Source organism: Palaemon carinicauda, chromosome 19 (genome assembly GCF_036898095.1).
Source record: "Palaemon carinicauda isolate YSFRI2023 chromosome 19, ASM3689809v2, whole genome shotgun sequence".
Taxonomy (NCBI): Eukaryota; Metazoa; Arthropoda; class Malacostraca; order Decapoda; family Palaemonidae; genus Palaemon; species Palaemon carinicauda.
In genome coordinates, this window is record NC_090743.1 from 7,308,851 (window position 1) to 7,325,250 (window position 16,400).

General features: G+C 40.0%; 1 protein-coding gene across 3 annotated transcripts in view; it reads left to right on the forward strand.

Moving 5' to 3' along the window:
- Positions 1-16,400, forward strand: part of Ocrl (Oculocerebrorenal syndrome of Lowe) — an 88,353-nt gene that overhangs the window by 12,217 nt on the left and 59,736 nt on the right. Inside the window, exon 3 of one of the 3 annotated variants that reach the window (XM_068393118.1) lies at positions 12,630-12,831. The exons of 1 other annotated variant lie outside the window; for it this stretch is intronic. In XM_068393118.1, coding sequence (XP_068249219.1) covers positions 12,630-12,831 — 202 coding nt within the window. Of the gene's footprint in view, positions 1-9,673; positions 9,694-12,629; positions 12,832-16,400 lie in introns of those variants that run through there. One more of the 3 variants, XM_068393120.1, reaches the window with a different exon arrangement.

Sequence of the window (16,400 nt, forward strand, 5' to 3'; positions counted from 1 at the left end):
AACTTGATGTAAGTGCTAAAAATAGACGGTATTTTTGTTATTCAATCAGCCAGCTTGGAAATAGGAAACCATAAGATCCGGGTTTTGTGTTTGAATATTGAAAGTTCCCTAAAATTGATACCGTAGATATAAAAAGTTAACAGGCAGCTAGTCTACTGTACATGGCACTTCAGAGAGTGACTTGGTTTTAATTTCTCCTTGTATTTTTCATTGCTCATGCTTCTTCATATGTGTCATTTACAGTTATGCATATTCTCTACCTTTAATTCTGATGACTTCAAATTATACCATTCGTAGAATATCAACGATAATCTTCAATGTGTCATTTTGATTTTTAACTTATTTTGCATTCTATTTTAGAAAAGTACAATTTTCAATATTAAACTTACCCGATAATCATGTAGCTGTCAACTCTGTTGCCCGACAGAATTCTATGGAGGGATACGCCAGCTATCACAATACTAGAAGGGGGTGTTCTTACCAGCGCCACCTGTGGCCAGGTACTCAAGTACTTCTTGTTGACACCTCCTCAATTATTCCTCTGTCGTGCTTCTGACAAGACGTTCTGGGATACGCTTATGTTCTTGGAGTATTTTCACGACTTTGGTGAAGTATTTTCTCTTTGATTTCGGCTGTCGCTTTACTGGAAACTTCTTTTTTAGCTTAGTTAGCTTTTGGAATTAATTTGATTAATTTTGGTGACGAAGAGAGTATGAACTCTCGTTCACCTTTCAATGGCCGACCCTTCCCTTAGACGGAAGTGTTGGTGTCTAAGAGAGTATAGACTCTCTTTCTTAATTTTGCTTAACAAAAGTTATAGATTTATTTTATATCTCTCCGCCTCTTATAGGCCTCTTCGATTAACTTCCTTTTATTATAAACTTATTAAAATTAATTTTTATATTTTTTTATATTCGACCTTCCTAATAGTAGGCGGTCTTTTCTTGGTACCGAAGTTAATTATCGTGAGCCCGTCATTTCGGTTTTACCTGTTAACATATTATGCTATTTTAAGGTCTTTGAAAGAATTTCTTTGATAGTCTTGTACTTTTTCAAAGTTGAACTAACGTTTTGTTTGTCTCGGCAGTTGTTGACGTTCAGAACGTTTCAACTTGCACTCTATCGTTACGATAGAGAAAGAATGTTCACGGTTTCACATTGCAGTAAGAGTAACCGTGTCTAGCGTTTTGTTCATTCTTTCTTAACTTAATGGTTTTGATCCTAATAAGGAACTTTTGGGAAATATTTCAGTTTTTTCCTTTAACAATAATATGTTTTAACGATATATATGATTGGGCTCTTCTCTCAGGTTCTAAGTCAAGAGAGAGAGAGAGAGAGAGAGAGAGAGAGAGAGAGAGAGAGAGATAGAGACGGAGGGAGAAAGAGGATAAACGTTTCCCTCAAGCCTGCCAGGCGTACGAGTAACGTCGTTATCGTTTTGCTCTTATCCCTAGTCTCTTTAGGGGAAGAAACTAAACGTTTCTAGAGTGATCTAGTGTTTAGTCTCTTTCCAGCCACTGAATTTTCTTTCATTAGATTTTTCTGTTACATTGTAATTCTGTTTTCGCAATTACTAACTTTTGAGAAGGATAGAATTGCGTGTTTCAGGTACAAACCACTTAAAGTTTCGAGTTCAGTGAAATAAGTGCAAACAGAAATCAAAGTGATAAGTGATTAGTGCAAAGTATGTCAGTGTTATGCGTGAGGGTACTTTTGTGCGCGCCAGTCGTCCTCCCAGTCCGGGACCTCTTGCAAGCTCCCAAGCCCAGGGGAGAAGCAATGTCGAAGGGCATAAGGGTTCGGCAGGCCTTGATCGGCGCACAGAAGTATCCTCGGTGGTTGTGGGCGTGTCTTACCGAGACCGTCACTCCCACCCGCAGACGATTGAGCCCTTATTTTGCTCGTCTGCAGAAGAGATTTAGAGGAGAAAATAAAGGCAGAGTTACGCTGGTCTCAGGTCTCAAGACCTCTTAAACGTAAAGTCCAGACCTATGCCAGACGTACGAAGTAAAGTTCAACAACCCGGATGCAGTCATTGGGTTAGCTCTGTCTCTCCTCAGTCATCAGTTTGTCGGGCTGAGAGTGCGCCTACACTCCCCCCCCCTATGCTCGCTCCGCCTGATCGCAGTACCACCTGCCAGGCGTACGATGTTGTGGACTCTACTACAGTCCATGCAAGCACAGCTTTCGGACCTGATGCGTGAGTGTCGTGCTGAGAGTGTTGCACCTCCTCCTCCTCCTGCACCGGTGGTGCACCAACCGCCTGCACCCGTTCAGCCTGTGCTGCACCCGCCTGCACCGGTGGTGCACCAACCGGCTGCACCCGTTCAGCCTGTGCTGCACCCGCCTGCACTCGCTGCACCCAGTCGCAGCACCATCTGCCAGGCGTACGATGTTGTAGACTCTACTACAGTCCATGCAAGCACAGCTTTCGGACCTGTTGTGTGAGTGTCGGGCTGAGAGTGTTGCACCTCCCCTGCACCCGTTCAGCCTGTGCTCAACCCGCCTGCACTCGCTGCACCCAGTCGCAGCACCATCTGCCAGGCGTACGATGTTGTAGACTCTACTACAGTCCATGCAAGCACAGCTTTCGGACCTGTTGTGTGAGTGTCGGGCTGAGAGTGTTGCACCTCCCCTGCACCCTTTCAGCCTGTGCTCAACCCGCCTGCACTCGCTGCACCCAGTCGCAGCACCATCTGCCAGGCGTACGATGTTGAACCTCTTTCTGTGTTCGCTGTTCCCAGTGTTGTTCAGCCTCAGCCTTCTTTAAGGCAACCTTCGGTTTGGGATCAGGAGGATTACCCCACTCTTCCTCCTCCTCCCCTGGCTGCTCCACCGGTGGTGCAACTCTCGGTGGAGGTACAACCTCTTCCACCTGTGAGTCAGTCTCCTCAGCTGCTGCACCGAGCTCAACCCGTGCACCCTGATTCTGCACCTTCCACTATTGTTGTTCCAGCTCGTTCTGACTCTGCTGTTCAGCATACCTTACCTCCATTTTCTAACCATGGCAACAATATGAATCATGAGTTATGAATGTAAGGTAAACATTATGTTGATTTTTAAATCCCATGCAAGCATGCATAAAGCACTCTAGCACTGGTCATGGAATTTCTGAGAAATGTTAAACGCCATGCACACGCTCTGCTTTCCTTACAGCAGGCTCTGCTTACAGCAGGCTCTGCTTACTACATGCTCAGCATTCAGCATGCTCTGCATTCAGCATGCTCTGCATACAACATGCTCTGCATACAGCATGCTCTGCTTTCAGCATGCTATGCATACAACATGCTCTACATACAGCATGCTCTGCATACAGCATACTCTGCATTCATCATGCTCTGCATACCTTACCGCATGCTTCTCAACATATCTTGGGTTGTTGCCAACTCACTAGACTGTCAAGCAGTTTCATAACATTGCCTTCTAGTCTGCTGCTTTTGCACCAGTGAACCCTCACTCAGAGAACTTAGCTTTTCTAGGATAAGGTCCCTGTAGATGAGAAAGTTCTTTTCTCCCTCCTTCTGATATTCCCTTGAGGACTTTGTCATTTGGAGGGAGCCTTTAGCTGCATAACCTCTTATGGACTTTTATTTAAGCATAACATGCTTACAGGGAAGGTAATGGTTTCACTTCAGCCGCTAATCCCGTCTGTTACCACACCTGCTCCCATAGACCTTGAGCTGTGTTGCATGACATGCAGTCCAAGCTTAGTCCTTGTTAGAGGATTTTTGTTTACGGAGTCAATGTGTCACGGGGAAGACGTTCAACAACCAACAGAAGGGACTTGTTGTGACGCAGTGCGGCAACCTCAGCAACCCGTTAAGGAGTTGTCTGTACGACCCAGATAGTCTAGACAGATTCGGGTTGTCACTGTACTTCCTCGCTTGCCCATGATTGTCAGTTTACAGACTGTGCAGCAGTATCATGATCTTGTGTCCGGCTCCGTCAGACGACTGGCTTTTAAGAGCTCCCACAAGTCGTCGCTGTCTGGAGATTTTCAAATGGACTATGGATCTGACCAAGGAACTGGGCCTCCTGGTCAATTTTGAGGAGTCTCAGCTCGTTCCATCCCAGACCATTGTTTCCTTGGGTATGGATCTTCAGAGTCGAGCTTTTTGGACTTGTCCGTCGGCCCCAAGGATCTTCCAAGCCCTAGAATGCATCCAGAGCATGCTGAGAAGGAACCGATGCTTAGTCAGGCAGGGGATGAGTCTAACAGGGACACTTTCATCGCTGGCCCTGTTCATCGAGTTAGGGAGACTCCACCTCCGCCCCCTTCAGTATCATCTAGCTGCTCACTGGATAAAGGACATGACGCTAGAGACGGGCTCAGTTCCTGTTTCCGAAGAGATGAGGTCTACTCTAACGTGGTGGAAGAACAGCATTCTTCTCAAGGAAGGTCTACCTTTGGCTGTTCAGACCCCCGACCACCGTCTCTTCTCGGACGCATCGGACACGGGCTGGGGTGCGACACTGGACGGACAGGAATGCTCGGGAACATGGAATCAGGAGCAAAGGACACTTCACATCTATTGCAAGGAGTTGTTGGCAGTTCATCTGGCCTTGATAAACTTCAAGTCCCTCCAGCTTACAAGATGGTGGAGGTGAACTCCGACTACACCACAGCCTTGGCTTACATCTCCAAGCAGAGAGGGACTCATTCGAGGAAGTTGTTCAAGATCGCAAGGGACCTCCTCTTTTGGTCAAAGATCGAAAGCTCACGCTGGTAACGAGGCTCATTCAGGGCGATTTGAATGTCATGGCAGATCGCCTCAGCCGTAAGGGTCAGGTCTTCCCCACAGAGTGGACCCTTCACAAGAATGTTTGCAGCAGACTTTGGGCCCTGTGGGGTCTGCCAACCATAGTTCTATTCGCTACCTCGATGACCAAGAAGCTCCTCTTGTATTGTTCTCCGATTCCAGACCCAACAGCAGTTCGCGTGGATGCCTTTCTGCTGGATTGGTCCCATCTCAACCTGTATGCATTCCCGCCGTTCAAGATTGTCAACAGGGTACTTCAGAAGTTCGCCTCTCACAAAGGGACACGGTTGACGTTGGTTGCTCCCCTCTGACCCGCGAGAGAAGGGTTCACCGAGGTACTGCAATGGCTGGTCGACGTTTCCCAGGACTCTTCCTCCTAGAGTGGACCTTCTGCGTCAACCTCACGTAAAGAAGGTACACCCAAACCTCCACGCTCTTCGTCTGACTGCCTTCAGACTATCGAAAGTCTCTCAAGAACTAGAGGCTTTTCGAAGGAGGCAGCCAGAACGATTGCCAGAGCAAGGACGACATCCACTCTCAGAGTCTATCAGTCTTAATGGGAAGTCTTCCGAAGCTGGTGCAAGGCCAATGCAGTTTTCCTCAACCAGTACCACTGTAACCCAGATTGCTGACTTCCTGTTACATCTAAGGAACGTAAAATCCCTATCAGCTCCTACGTTCAAGGGTTACAGAAGTATGTTGGCAGCGGTTTTCCGCCACAGAGGCTTGGATCTTTCCTCCAACAAAGATCTACAGGACCTCCTTAGGTCTTTTGAGACCTCAAAGGAACGTCGGTTGTCCACTCCAGGCTGGAATCTAGACGTGGTCCTAAGGTTCCTAATGTCATCAGGATTTGAACCGTTCCAATCAGCCTCTTTTAAGGACCTCACATTAGAAACTCTTTTCCTCGTGTGCTTAGCAACAGGTAAAAGAGTAAGTGAGATCCACGCCTTCAGCAGGAACATAGGTTTCACATCTGAAACGGCTACATGTTCCTTGCGGCTCGTTTTTTTTGGCTAAAACGAGCTTCCTTCCCGTCCTTGCCCTAAGTCGTTCGAGATCCCAAACCTGTCCAACATGGTGGGGAACGAACTAGAGAGAGTACTTTGCCCTGTTAGAGCTCTTAAGTACTATTTAAGAAGGTCAAAACCATTACGAGGACAATCAGAAGCCTTATGGTGTGCTATCAAGAAGCCTTCTCTACCAATGTCTAAGAACTCAGTTTCTTACTACATCAGGCTTCTGATTAGAGAAGCAAATTCTCATCTGAAGGAAGAAGACCTTGCTTTGCTGAAGGTAAGGACACATGAAGTGAGAGCTGTGGCTACTTCAGTGGCCTTCAAACAGAACCGTTCTCTGCAGAGTGTTATGGATGCAACCTATTGGAGAAGCAAGTCAGTGTTCGCATCATTCTATCTCAAAGATGTCCAGTCTCTTTACGAGTACTGCTACACCCTGGGTCCATTCGTAGCAACGAATGCAGTAGTAGGCGAGGGCTCAGCCACTACATTCCCATAATTCCATAACTTTTTAACCTTTCTCTTGAATACTTTTTATGGGTTGTTCGGTCGGCTAAGAAGCCTTCCACATCCTTGTTGATTTGGCGGGTGGTCAATTCTTTCTTGAGAAGCGCCGAGGTTAAAGGTTGTGATGAGGTCCTTTAGTATGGGTTGCAGCCCTGTATACTTTAGCACCTTTGGGTTGATTCAGCCTCCAAGAGGAACGCTGCGCTCAGTAAGGAAGTCGAACTTAAAAAAGAGACAGAGTAACGGTTCAATTCGACTTCCTTACCAGGTACTTATTATTTCATTGTTATTTGAGATAACTGTTATATGAAATATGGGATACTTAGCTATCCTTTAATCTTGTACACTGGTTTTCACCCACCCCCCTGGGTGTGAATCAGCTACATGATTATCGGGTAAGTTTAATATTGAAAAATGTTATTTTCATTAGTAAAATAAATTTTTGAATATACTTACCCGATAATCATGATTTAATTGACCCTCCCTTCCTCCCCATAGAGAACCAGTGGGACCGAGGAATAATTGAGGAGGTGTCAACAAGAAGTACTTGAGTACCTGGCCACAGGTGGCGCTGGTAAGAACACCCCCTTCTAGTATTGTGATAGCTGGCGTATCCCTCCATAGAATTCTGTCGGGCAACAGAGTTGACAGCTACATGATTATCGGGTAAGTATATTCAAAAATTTATTTTACTAATGAAAATAACATATTAGCAAAATTGTTTAGCTTTAAATTAACCTGACAATCATCTTTGTACCAAGAAAATTATTTTATTGTGGTAAATTTAAGAAATTTATTACTAAGCCCTTAGTTCCTCCGAGTGTGATTTATCAGACAAGGTTTGCTACATTTTGAATATCTGAAAGGGTTAAATATATTAGCTAGCTATCTCTCTTCCTGCTTTGGTGTGTGAATGTACAGTATATCATTTTGGATCATTTATAAGGTGAAAGGATCATTTGCACACACTCCTTGCAGAGGAAAAAAATAATTAATTTAATTTTTCTTATCACCTCATCACTTGACATGGTGTTGGAGCTTTGGTTTATCGCTACTTAAGGTTTACTCTTGACTGGTACCTTTGTTCATGGCCCGTGAGGTAATTCTTATTATCGTTTTGCACTTTAGCTGGTCATCTGATTACTGTCAACAAGGCATGAGTGGATAAAAACCATTTCGAGACACTACTCTCCTAGATGTTCAAGCGTTACATGTTCCTTTACGATTTTAGTCTTCTTTTACAGACATGCTTTTATCATTTCAATTTTCCTTTTACTCCATGCCTGTATTAGACTACTTGGTATTTGTCCATAAAAGATTTTCATTTTGTGATGAAAATTGTTAATTGGTGGTGGGTTTGTTCTTTACTTTATAGTTGAATGTTATAGTAATAATTTTTTTTCTTTTATCTGTATTTGTATGTCTGGAGAGGAGCTTTCACGTGTCTGATAGTAGAAAATGTTTGTAAACAAGTTTTATTACAATTATTACTAAACTCCAAAATTTATACTTTATGGTAGGCTCTAAGTGTGTGAAAACATTAATAAATAGTATGTCTCAAGGTATGATCCTATATTTGTATGCACACTTACAAATCTATTATTCAATGGAGAGATATATTGTTTACTTATTCCTGAAACTAGCCGTGTTAAAATTGAAAATTGATTTCTTCAAGTTAATAGAAAGCAATAGTGTTGGTTTTTCATCCCTTATGTAGTGATAGCCATTTAAACTGACAGGGCGATAGTGTTGCCTTTTATTCTTATATTCCAGTGCTCTAGAAAGGTATTCCTTTTAATCCTACAAGTAGGAGGGATAACATCATTTTAACCTGGCTGCATATTGGCCATAGACATGCAACCCATAGTTAAATAATGAAGAGTGAGTAGGGAAGACAGGCCCCTCTTTGTAATACCTATCAAGTGATGATAAATATTAAACATATTTTAGTCGATTGTCCTGTTTTTAATCTTCAGAGGAGGACACATTTGCTCCAGGACAAGCCTTTAAGAGATATACTGGAGGAAGATAGTAATGTATGAAATAAAAAAAAATGTATACTGCGTATTTGGTCTTGTCACAAGCTTTGATTAATTTGATTACTTTATTTATTAACTCTTCTTAATCCATTCTTGTTTCACATTTAGATATATGAAAGTGGTGCAATTGGTTTTATAGGTTTAGATTATACCAAATGGTGCGAGTGTACGGATGATGTTGGTTAATTTGTATCATATGGCGCTGAATGGCCTTTAATGCCCCAGTGCTTGGCTGTAGGCCTAAATTTTATAATCCTTTCCTATCTTATCTAGAAAGGTACGAGTACTAGTTTGTAAGTCATGGTTTGACATAATACTCACTCTGGACTGCCAGTGTGGTATCTTTATATTATCTCTGTTTAATTTACATACTGTATATATGAAATGGTGAATAAATATATTTTTTCTTTCGTTGATGCCCACATTGATATCACAAGGCAAACTCATCATAGATAAAAACATTTCATGTGCGCATAGTTTGTTTAGCCATACTCGTATGTTGTATTATAAATCCTGAAAAGGAATTCATGAAATAACCACAAGTAATTAAGGCTGCATACAGTCAAGTGCACACTATAGTGTGGTTTTATACTGTATGGAGGAGCAGATGCCATATGTAATCAATAATCATCAAAGCAAAATCATGGTAGATGCACTATGATAATTTTGCTTTTATAACCCTTGTGCTTATTCATTGAAGTAGTGTTGTTTTTATAACTCATGTGATCTTGTTATACATTCATGCTGGTATATGGCAAAAGTGATGCTCTTCTCCTTGTGCTATTATATTCATTTAGGCTGGTAGAGGGCACTAGTGATTCTCTTGTTATCCTTGTGGTATGGTATTCATTCAAGCTGGTAGAGGGCACTAGTGATGATCATATTATCCTTATGGTATGGTATTCATTCAAGCTGGTAGAGGGCACTAGTGATGATCATATTATCCTTGTAACCTTGTGGTATGGTATTCATTCAAGCTGGTAGAGGGCACTAGTGATGCTGTTATTATCCTTATACTATAATATTCTCTCATCCTTGTAGAGGGCACAAGTGATGCTCTTGTTATCCTTGTGTTATTATATTCATTCAAGCTGGTAGATGGCATTAGTGATGTTCTTTTTATCCTTGCAGTATGGTATTCATTCAAGCTGGTAGATGGCATTAGTGATGTTCTTATCCTTGCAGTATGGTATTCATTCAAGCTGGTAGATGGCATTAGTGATGTTCTTCTTATCCTTGCAGTATGGTATTCATTCAAGCTGGTAGATGGCATTAGTGATGTTCTTCTTATCCTTGTTGTATGGTATTCATTCAAGCTGGTAGAGGGCGATAATAAGGCTTTTATTATCCTTGTATCATTACATTCATGTAGGCAGTATGGTTTTTGTTAATTTTACTGTCATGTAGAATGACTATTAGATTTGTGTTATTACTGTACTTGATTTATGAGTTGGTAAAGAATTGAAGTATGTTCTATTGATGCTCACCATAACATTACTAGGCAGGTCAGATAAAACCCCCTTATTTAATGTGTGTTCTGTTTATGTCATGACCAGGTTTGTAAGAATTCATTGCACTTGTCACATATCTAATTACAATTGGCAAACCTGTCAAAATATAGTAGTACAGGTAACAAAGGTTATATGAATTGTATCCCCATCAATCATAATTGTTTACACCATATACTTCTATGCTGTATGAAAATACAATAGTAAATAAATCATAAAATCTTAATTAGGATGAATGCATTAAATAATGGGAAAACTATAAAATAACTAAGTAAAATTTGTTCCTATGCAAACACATACTTAAGTCCTTTAATAGGAGTATGATTTTAGCAAAGCTGAAAATTCGGCTTTTAAAATTTGCATTGGGATCTTGGTAGTTAATGCCGGGTGATTGGGAAGCCCCGGTAAAATTGTAGAAATACACAGAACTACATTCCCAATAGAAAAAATGGTAAAATTATAGTACAATACAGAACTACATTTCAAATAGATCAAAAACTTTTAATACAGTAAATATTGTGCTTTCACCAACTTTTATTTTTATTTCCGTTATCTCCCCCTCGTTCCCAACTGACATGTGGGAAACTGGGACTTTGGGTGAGCGAAAACTGAAAAAAATTTTATTATTTAACAGTTTCGAGATTCCTAAAAGGCCACAGAACCTAACAAATCCACCTAACCTAACCTAGTACTAGACCTAACCCGGTTTTATCCTTATTCCCAGGTCGCAAAGCTACCCAGGTCACAGACCTAGCCTGGGGCAAGCACCCTGGAGCCCCCTTCCCAGATCACAGACGTAGATTTAAACAAGAGTGAAATAGATACTTTGTGTAATTTTTCATGGACTTATGCGTCCTAGAGAATAATGTACAGCATAGAGAAGAAAAGGTAAATTTTACCATTATTTATCAATTTGGCAATAAATTTTTCCAACCAAAAACCCACAGTTACCCCCTGGGTTGCCCCCATTACTTCAAGTTTTATTAGAGCATATCTTTTTAACTTTATTTGCAATGGAAATAAAGGCCATTTTCAAAGAAAACAGGAGTGTTTCTATAGAAACGAAAGGAAATAAGTTTGACCGGGACTCGAACCCCAGTCTAGCGATCCCCAGGCAACGACGTTACCAACAGGCCGCCACAACCTTGAAGAAGGCTCCCACAACCTCCAGATCGAAGTCTACCATGCCAGCATTTTCCTCCTTCAGGAAACCTGCCGATTTCATTCTGCCCTTTTAACCCTGTAATGGACAGCTTAGAAGGGAGAGTGACAGGAGGGAAACCAAAGAGTATTACGGAAGGCAGTCCTCTCCTTTCTGTGCCACGAGTCGGGGGATTCCTAGTGACCCAATGGGCAAAGGGGCAATACCACATAGCAGAGGAGTGTGGACAGTAAACGTCCATCAGGACAGATATAGCCTCCTGTTTATTGGTTCTCATCTTGTAATTCGGACTCTGATGACCTGTTTACCATAAAACCCAAATTCAGAAAAGGATTCCAACCATTGATTAAAGGTGGAGAAGATGTGGGAGAGAGATGCAGTATACTTGTATGGGACATATCTCCAGGCTTTTACAGTCTCCTGTTCCTCTTGGAAAAGTCGATTGGAGGCTGGAGGCCAGTCATTGATCTCACTGCTATGAACTAGTTTGTATTACAAATCCTGTTCAAGATGGAAGTGATGACCTCTTTACGGGCAGGTGTCAGAAGGAATTGCTTTATGCGTTTTCTGGGTTGAGAGACTTTAGAATACCAGTCCATTGGTCTCTCGGGAAATTCCTCCACTTCATCCTTGGGAGGAAGGTCTACCAGATCAAAGTCCTGTGCTTTAACTGTCGACTGTCCCTTAACTGTTATCTTGAGTGTTCACACTTGTCCTACCAACGGGATAAGTCTCATACCATACCTAGATGATTGCCTGATCCTGGCTTTGTCGTGAGTGCTATCCTCCAATATGGAGAAAAGCTTCTCGCATTTTGTCATGATTGTGGATCGTAGTAAATTGAGAGAAGTCCAACCCAGAGGCGAAGCAGAGGATGGAGTACCTTGGGATACTGTAAATATGACAATACTCTGAGTCACGAAGGGGAGAAGAGACTTTCCCTGTGATAACCATGTCAGCAGACTCAGGAGGGTAGTATGACCTTTCCGACACAAGCAATATCTCCCGGCCCTACAGTGTATTTTTCTAAGTTTTGTATGAATGTTTGCATTTTGTATATGATTTACTCCTTTCTCATTGGATATGAAGTCCACATTGGTGTGATATGCAATAATATATGAGCATTTCTTAGCTGATTACAATCAGTTATACTTGAGAGATGTGGGGTAATCCGCTTTTATACCAAAATTGTCAAATGCTGTGATATTACTCATTTTAGATATCAATGTTTTTTTAATAAGTAATGGTGTGAGTTTCATGGTTTTACTTCTAGTCCCATTACATTTTATGATTTTGTTCTTGTGGGTTTTGTTAATTTTCTGTTGTAATTTTTTTAATGTTTTTTATGTTTTCTTTGATTATTGCCTGCTAAAGTTGAAGCATAATTTTTGTCAAGTAAATTTATTACCATATTTTGTAATAAAAATAAATCTTGCATATTGTGACTTAATAGTGATTTTGATGTTATTTTACAGTATATACTTTGATATCTGCTGGGAAAAGCAGTTTAAGGATTAAATAAAACAGGTTTGTATGTTAGGTAACATCACTACAAGAAATATAGCTTATTATAACCATTTTTTTTTTTGCTGAATTCAAACCATTGTTATTATATCCTTAACTAGATATCTCAGGTTGTTGAGGCTGGGCTTGTGCAAGAGTTTATAAAGACAACTCGTGTTGTTGCTTTGATTGAAATTGCAACTCAGGAGGCTAAGCAAGGTGGAGAGCAGGCTCTCCTTATTTTTCAAACAGCTCGTGTTCCGGTCCATAGTGCTATTGATTTAAGCATTGAACAAGTTCTTCCGATAGACAGCAATCTTAAGTGTGAGATTGGTTAGTACAATGCTACAGCATCATTGAATGATATCCTTGAGAACTAATATATATGTTCTTGAATGCTTTGTTGGTAAAAGAATGTCTCATGGGTTGTTGCATGTGAATTACTTTTGGTTTAGTGATCATATTGTACAGTAGTAGCTCATACCTTTTTATACCCATTAGTTCATTATTTGATTTGAGAGTGAAAATATATGTTTTGCATGCTTGTGAATATTGTGAACCAAAATAGCCAAAAAGCCATATGTTTATCAAATTAGTTTTACATAAATGTATTTCTGAGTCGACTTGTGACGCCCGGTGAAACTTCTCCCCCTACCTCGGATTCCGCCTAGGCAAGAAGGCCTTCGCATTCAGAGTCATGCCCTTCGGTCTCAGCATAGCCCCCAGGATATTTACAAAACTGGGGGAGACAGTGCCTTCTTGCCTAGGCGGAATCCGAGGTAGGGGGAGAAGTTTCACCGGGCGTCACAGGTATCTCCCCAGAAATAGATTTTTCCTTTGTCAAAATCCCTTTATACTTAGAGATTTGTAATTGATTTTTAATGGGGACTGAAATATGCACAATAAGAAAATAACTAAAATAGCACTTTCTTATAAATACACACATACTTAAGTTATCTTGCAACTTGATGAACTGTACTGTACTTCTTATGGCTTGTAGCAGTTAGATTTCCATAGAAATAAAATTTCAAATTGGTTAAATTTCCCCAATTGTGAAACTTATCATAATTAATGACTTGAATTTTGGGTTTTAAATTCAAAATTCTATGCTAAAAATCCATTTAAGACCATAACTTTGAAGGGATTAGATTATCTAGGTGTATTTAAAAAGGCTTGACCAATTGAACCAAAGGAAAGGGGTATAATAAGTAGAGTATATAGTACTGTAATACCATGATATACAGGTGTACTGTATATTTTATATGGGCTTTGAGGTTGTCTTTGTATTATATTTTTGGGGGTTTTACGACCCATGGGACGTAACTCTTGCGTGATTTTTACAGTACATTTTAGTTGTCAAGATTTCTCAGTGCTGTCAGCCAAAATTCATCCCCATAGTTTTTTTTTATCTGTGTATTCCAATTTCTTGCTTTTATTTGCTTAATAGTGAGTGAATGGTTGCTTGATTGTGGGTGATTGAATGAATGTGTAAGGGAGGGGAGGAGGTTGAATAAGTTAATGGCTAGGATTCGTGTTAGGTTAGGCTTGATAAGGAAAGATGGGGTAACTCATGTTAGGTAAGGACGACAATGATTTTATAATTACGTTAAACAGGTATTGTTTGATTAGGTTATGGAAGACTACCTTAGGTAAAGGAAAACTATGTAGAATAGGTTGTTGGGTAAGGGTAAGTGTATAGAGGAGGTTGGGTTATATTAGGTAAGAGCAGGGTTAAGGTTAGGGTAGATTAGGTTAAGTGATAGGGAGGTTGGGTAAGGTAAGGAAAAGAGTAGGCTAACGATTAAGTTAGTTTAGGTAATACAATGTCGAGGGTATACAGTAGCTTGTTTTGTATAGACTACCGTTGGTGTTGATTAGCAAAATACAGGGTATGCCTATGTGGGTATGCCATGTTAAGTAAGGGTTAGGCTAAAAAAAAAGGGCTTGGATTAAGTTAGGTCAAGGAAAGTTACAGTGGGCAAATAGTTAAGTTAGATTAAGTCTGAATACTAATGCAAGAAATGGGCTACATGGCTCTGTTATGAGCACTAAGTGTATATATGCCATGATTCTGGTTCATTTCCAACATGTAGCTTATCCAGTTGTGAATGAGTATTAGAGCTTAGGTGTGGGAGGAGCAGCCAGTTGCTCTACTTTACAAATGTTCGGCTAAGTAACCATAACTTTTTTAGACGTCTTCCTACCATCATTTAGTGGTATGGAACCAACTTTGATGTTGATACATTTTGTGCATTTTTATGGTGCAGAGGATCTATATACCATATTTCAGGTGTTTAATTTCCCTTTTTTAGCAATTTGTCTTCTTCAGTGATGTCTTTTAGTCCTTGTCTTCACCTATTCGTTTACAGTATTTTGCTTGACGTTCACCTTACAGTAGTTGCATATCCTTATTGATCTGGGGAACATATCTAGATGTGTGTAACCAAACTTAGACAAGTTGAGTGTCTTTATAATTTGCATTCTACCTACCGGTATAGGTTAATTTTTTTGCTTTGCTGATCCCCTTATCCATATTTTTCTTTTTTTGAAAAATTGAAAAAGTGAAACTTTTCATGCACTTCAGTTATCATTTCCTGAGTGGATTTTATCCGCCTCAAATTTGTCTAACGGGAGGTTATACAGATAAGAGATGCTACGTCATCTATGAAAATTTTGGTGTTCTTTTGATTTCAGAAAGTTTTTACTTCTTTTTAGGTTACAAAATTTTTAATTAATCTATCCATCAAATTATGTTTAGCATTTATAATTAAACCTCTACTTTTGGTTTTGGTTTTTGTTCCTGACAGTGATAGATTGAGCACTGTCAAACTACATAAGTTTTACTGTAATTAAATACTCTGATCTTAACTCATCAGTAATTTTCTCTCTCCTCAGCAACTTTGCTGCACTGTTTATTTTCTCCAAGTAATATTTTGTAAATGGTTTGATTAAATCAAAAGAGAAAATACCTTCCTCTATGTTGGCTAGCTTATTTAGAACTTAAATGCCTCTACAGTACTTTTCCATTTACTTTGGTAATGAACTGCTCTGATAAATCCATCCTTTTGTGTAATGTACTGCCCTGATAATTCCATTTTTAGGGCAACGAACTGCACTGATAACTTCATTCTTTTGGCATATGAACTACTCTGATTTTTTTTTTTTTTTTTAGTAATGAACAGCTCTGATAACTCCATTCTTTTGGGTAATGAACTGTTCTGATACCTCCTTTGTTGTTCCCTTTAATGGTAAGCTACAGCATTTTGGTTCTAGAAAAAACTAATTATTTCCAATGGGGTAAGTTCCCGCTCTCTATTTTTCTATCCCCCCTTTCTTATTTCCAATCTGGTTAGGCTACATAACAGTACTGTATAGTGATGCCTGTTTTTATTAGGTTTGCAGTTACAAAAATATGTTTGCCATATTCTTGTATTTCTATCTGTGGTAATACTGTAGTTCTTTTCTATTCATACAATAGATCAGTAGCTTCATATTTAGTGTATGAATGTTTATTCTGTTTGCATTTATGCTGTCTATTCTGATGGTTTGACTCCGAGGTATTCTTTGCTATTTGGAGTAATGAACCGCTCTAGTAATTTCATTCTTTTGGCTTATGAACTGCTCTGAAAATTCATTTTTTTAGTAATGAAATCCTCTAACTCCATTCTTTTTGGTAATGAACTGTTCTGATACCTCCATTGTTTTTCCCTTTAATGGTAAGCTACAGCATTTAGCTTCTAGAAGAAACTAATTATTTCCAATAGGGTAAGTTCCCGCTCTCTATTTTTCTATCACCCCGTTTCTTATTTCCAATCTGGTTAGGCTACATAACAGCACTGTATAATGATGCCTGTTATTATTAGGTTTGCAGTTACAAAAATATGTTTGCCATATTCTTGTAT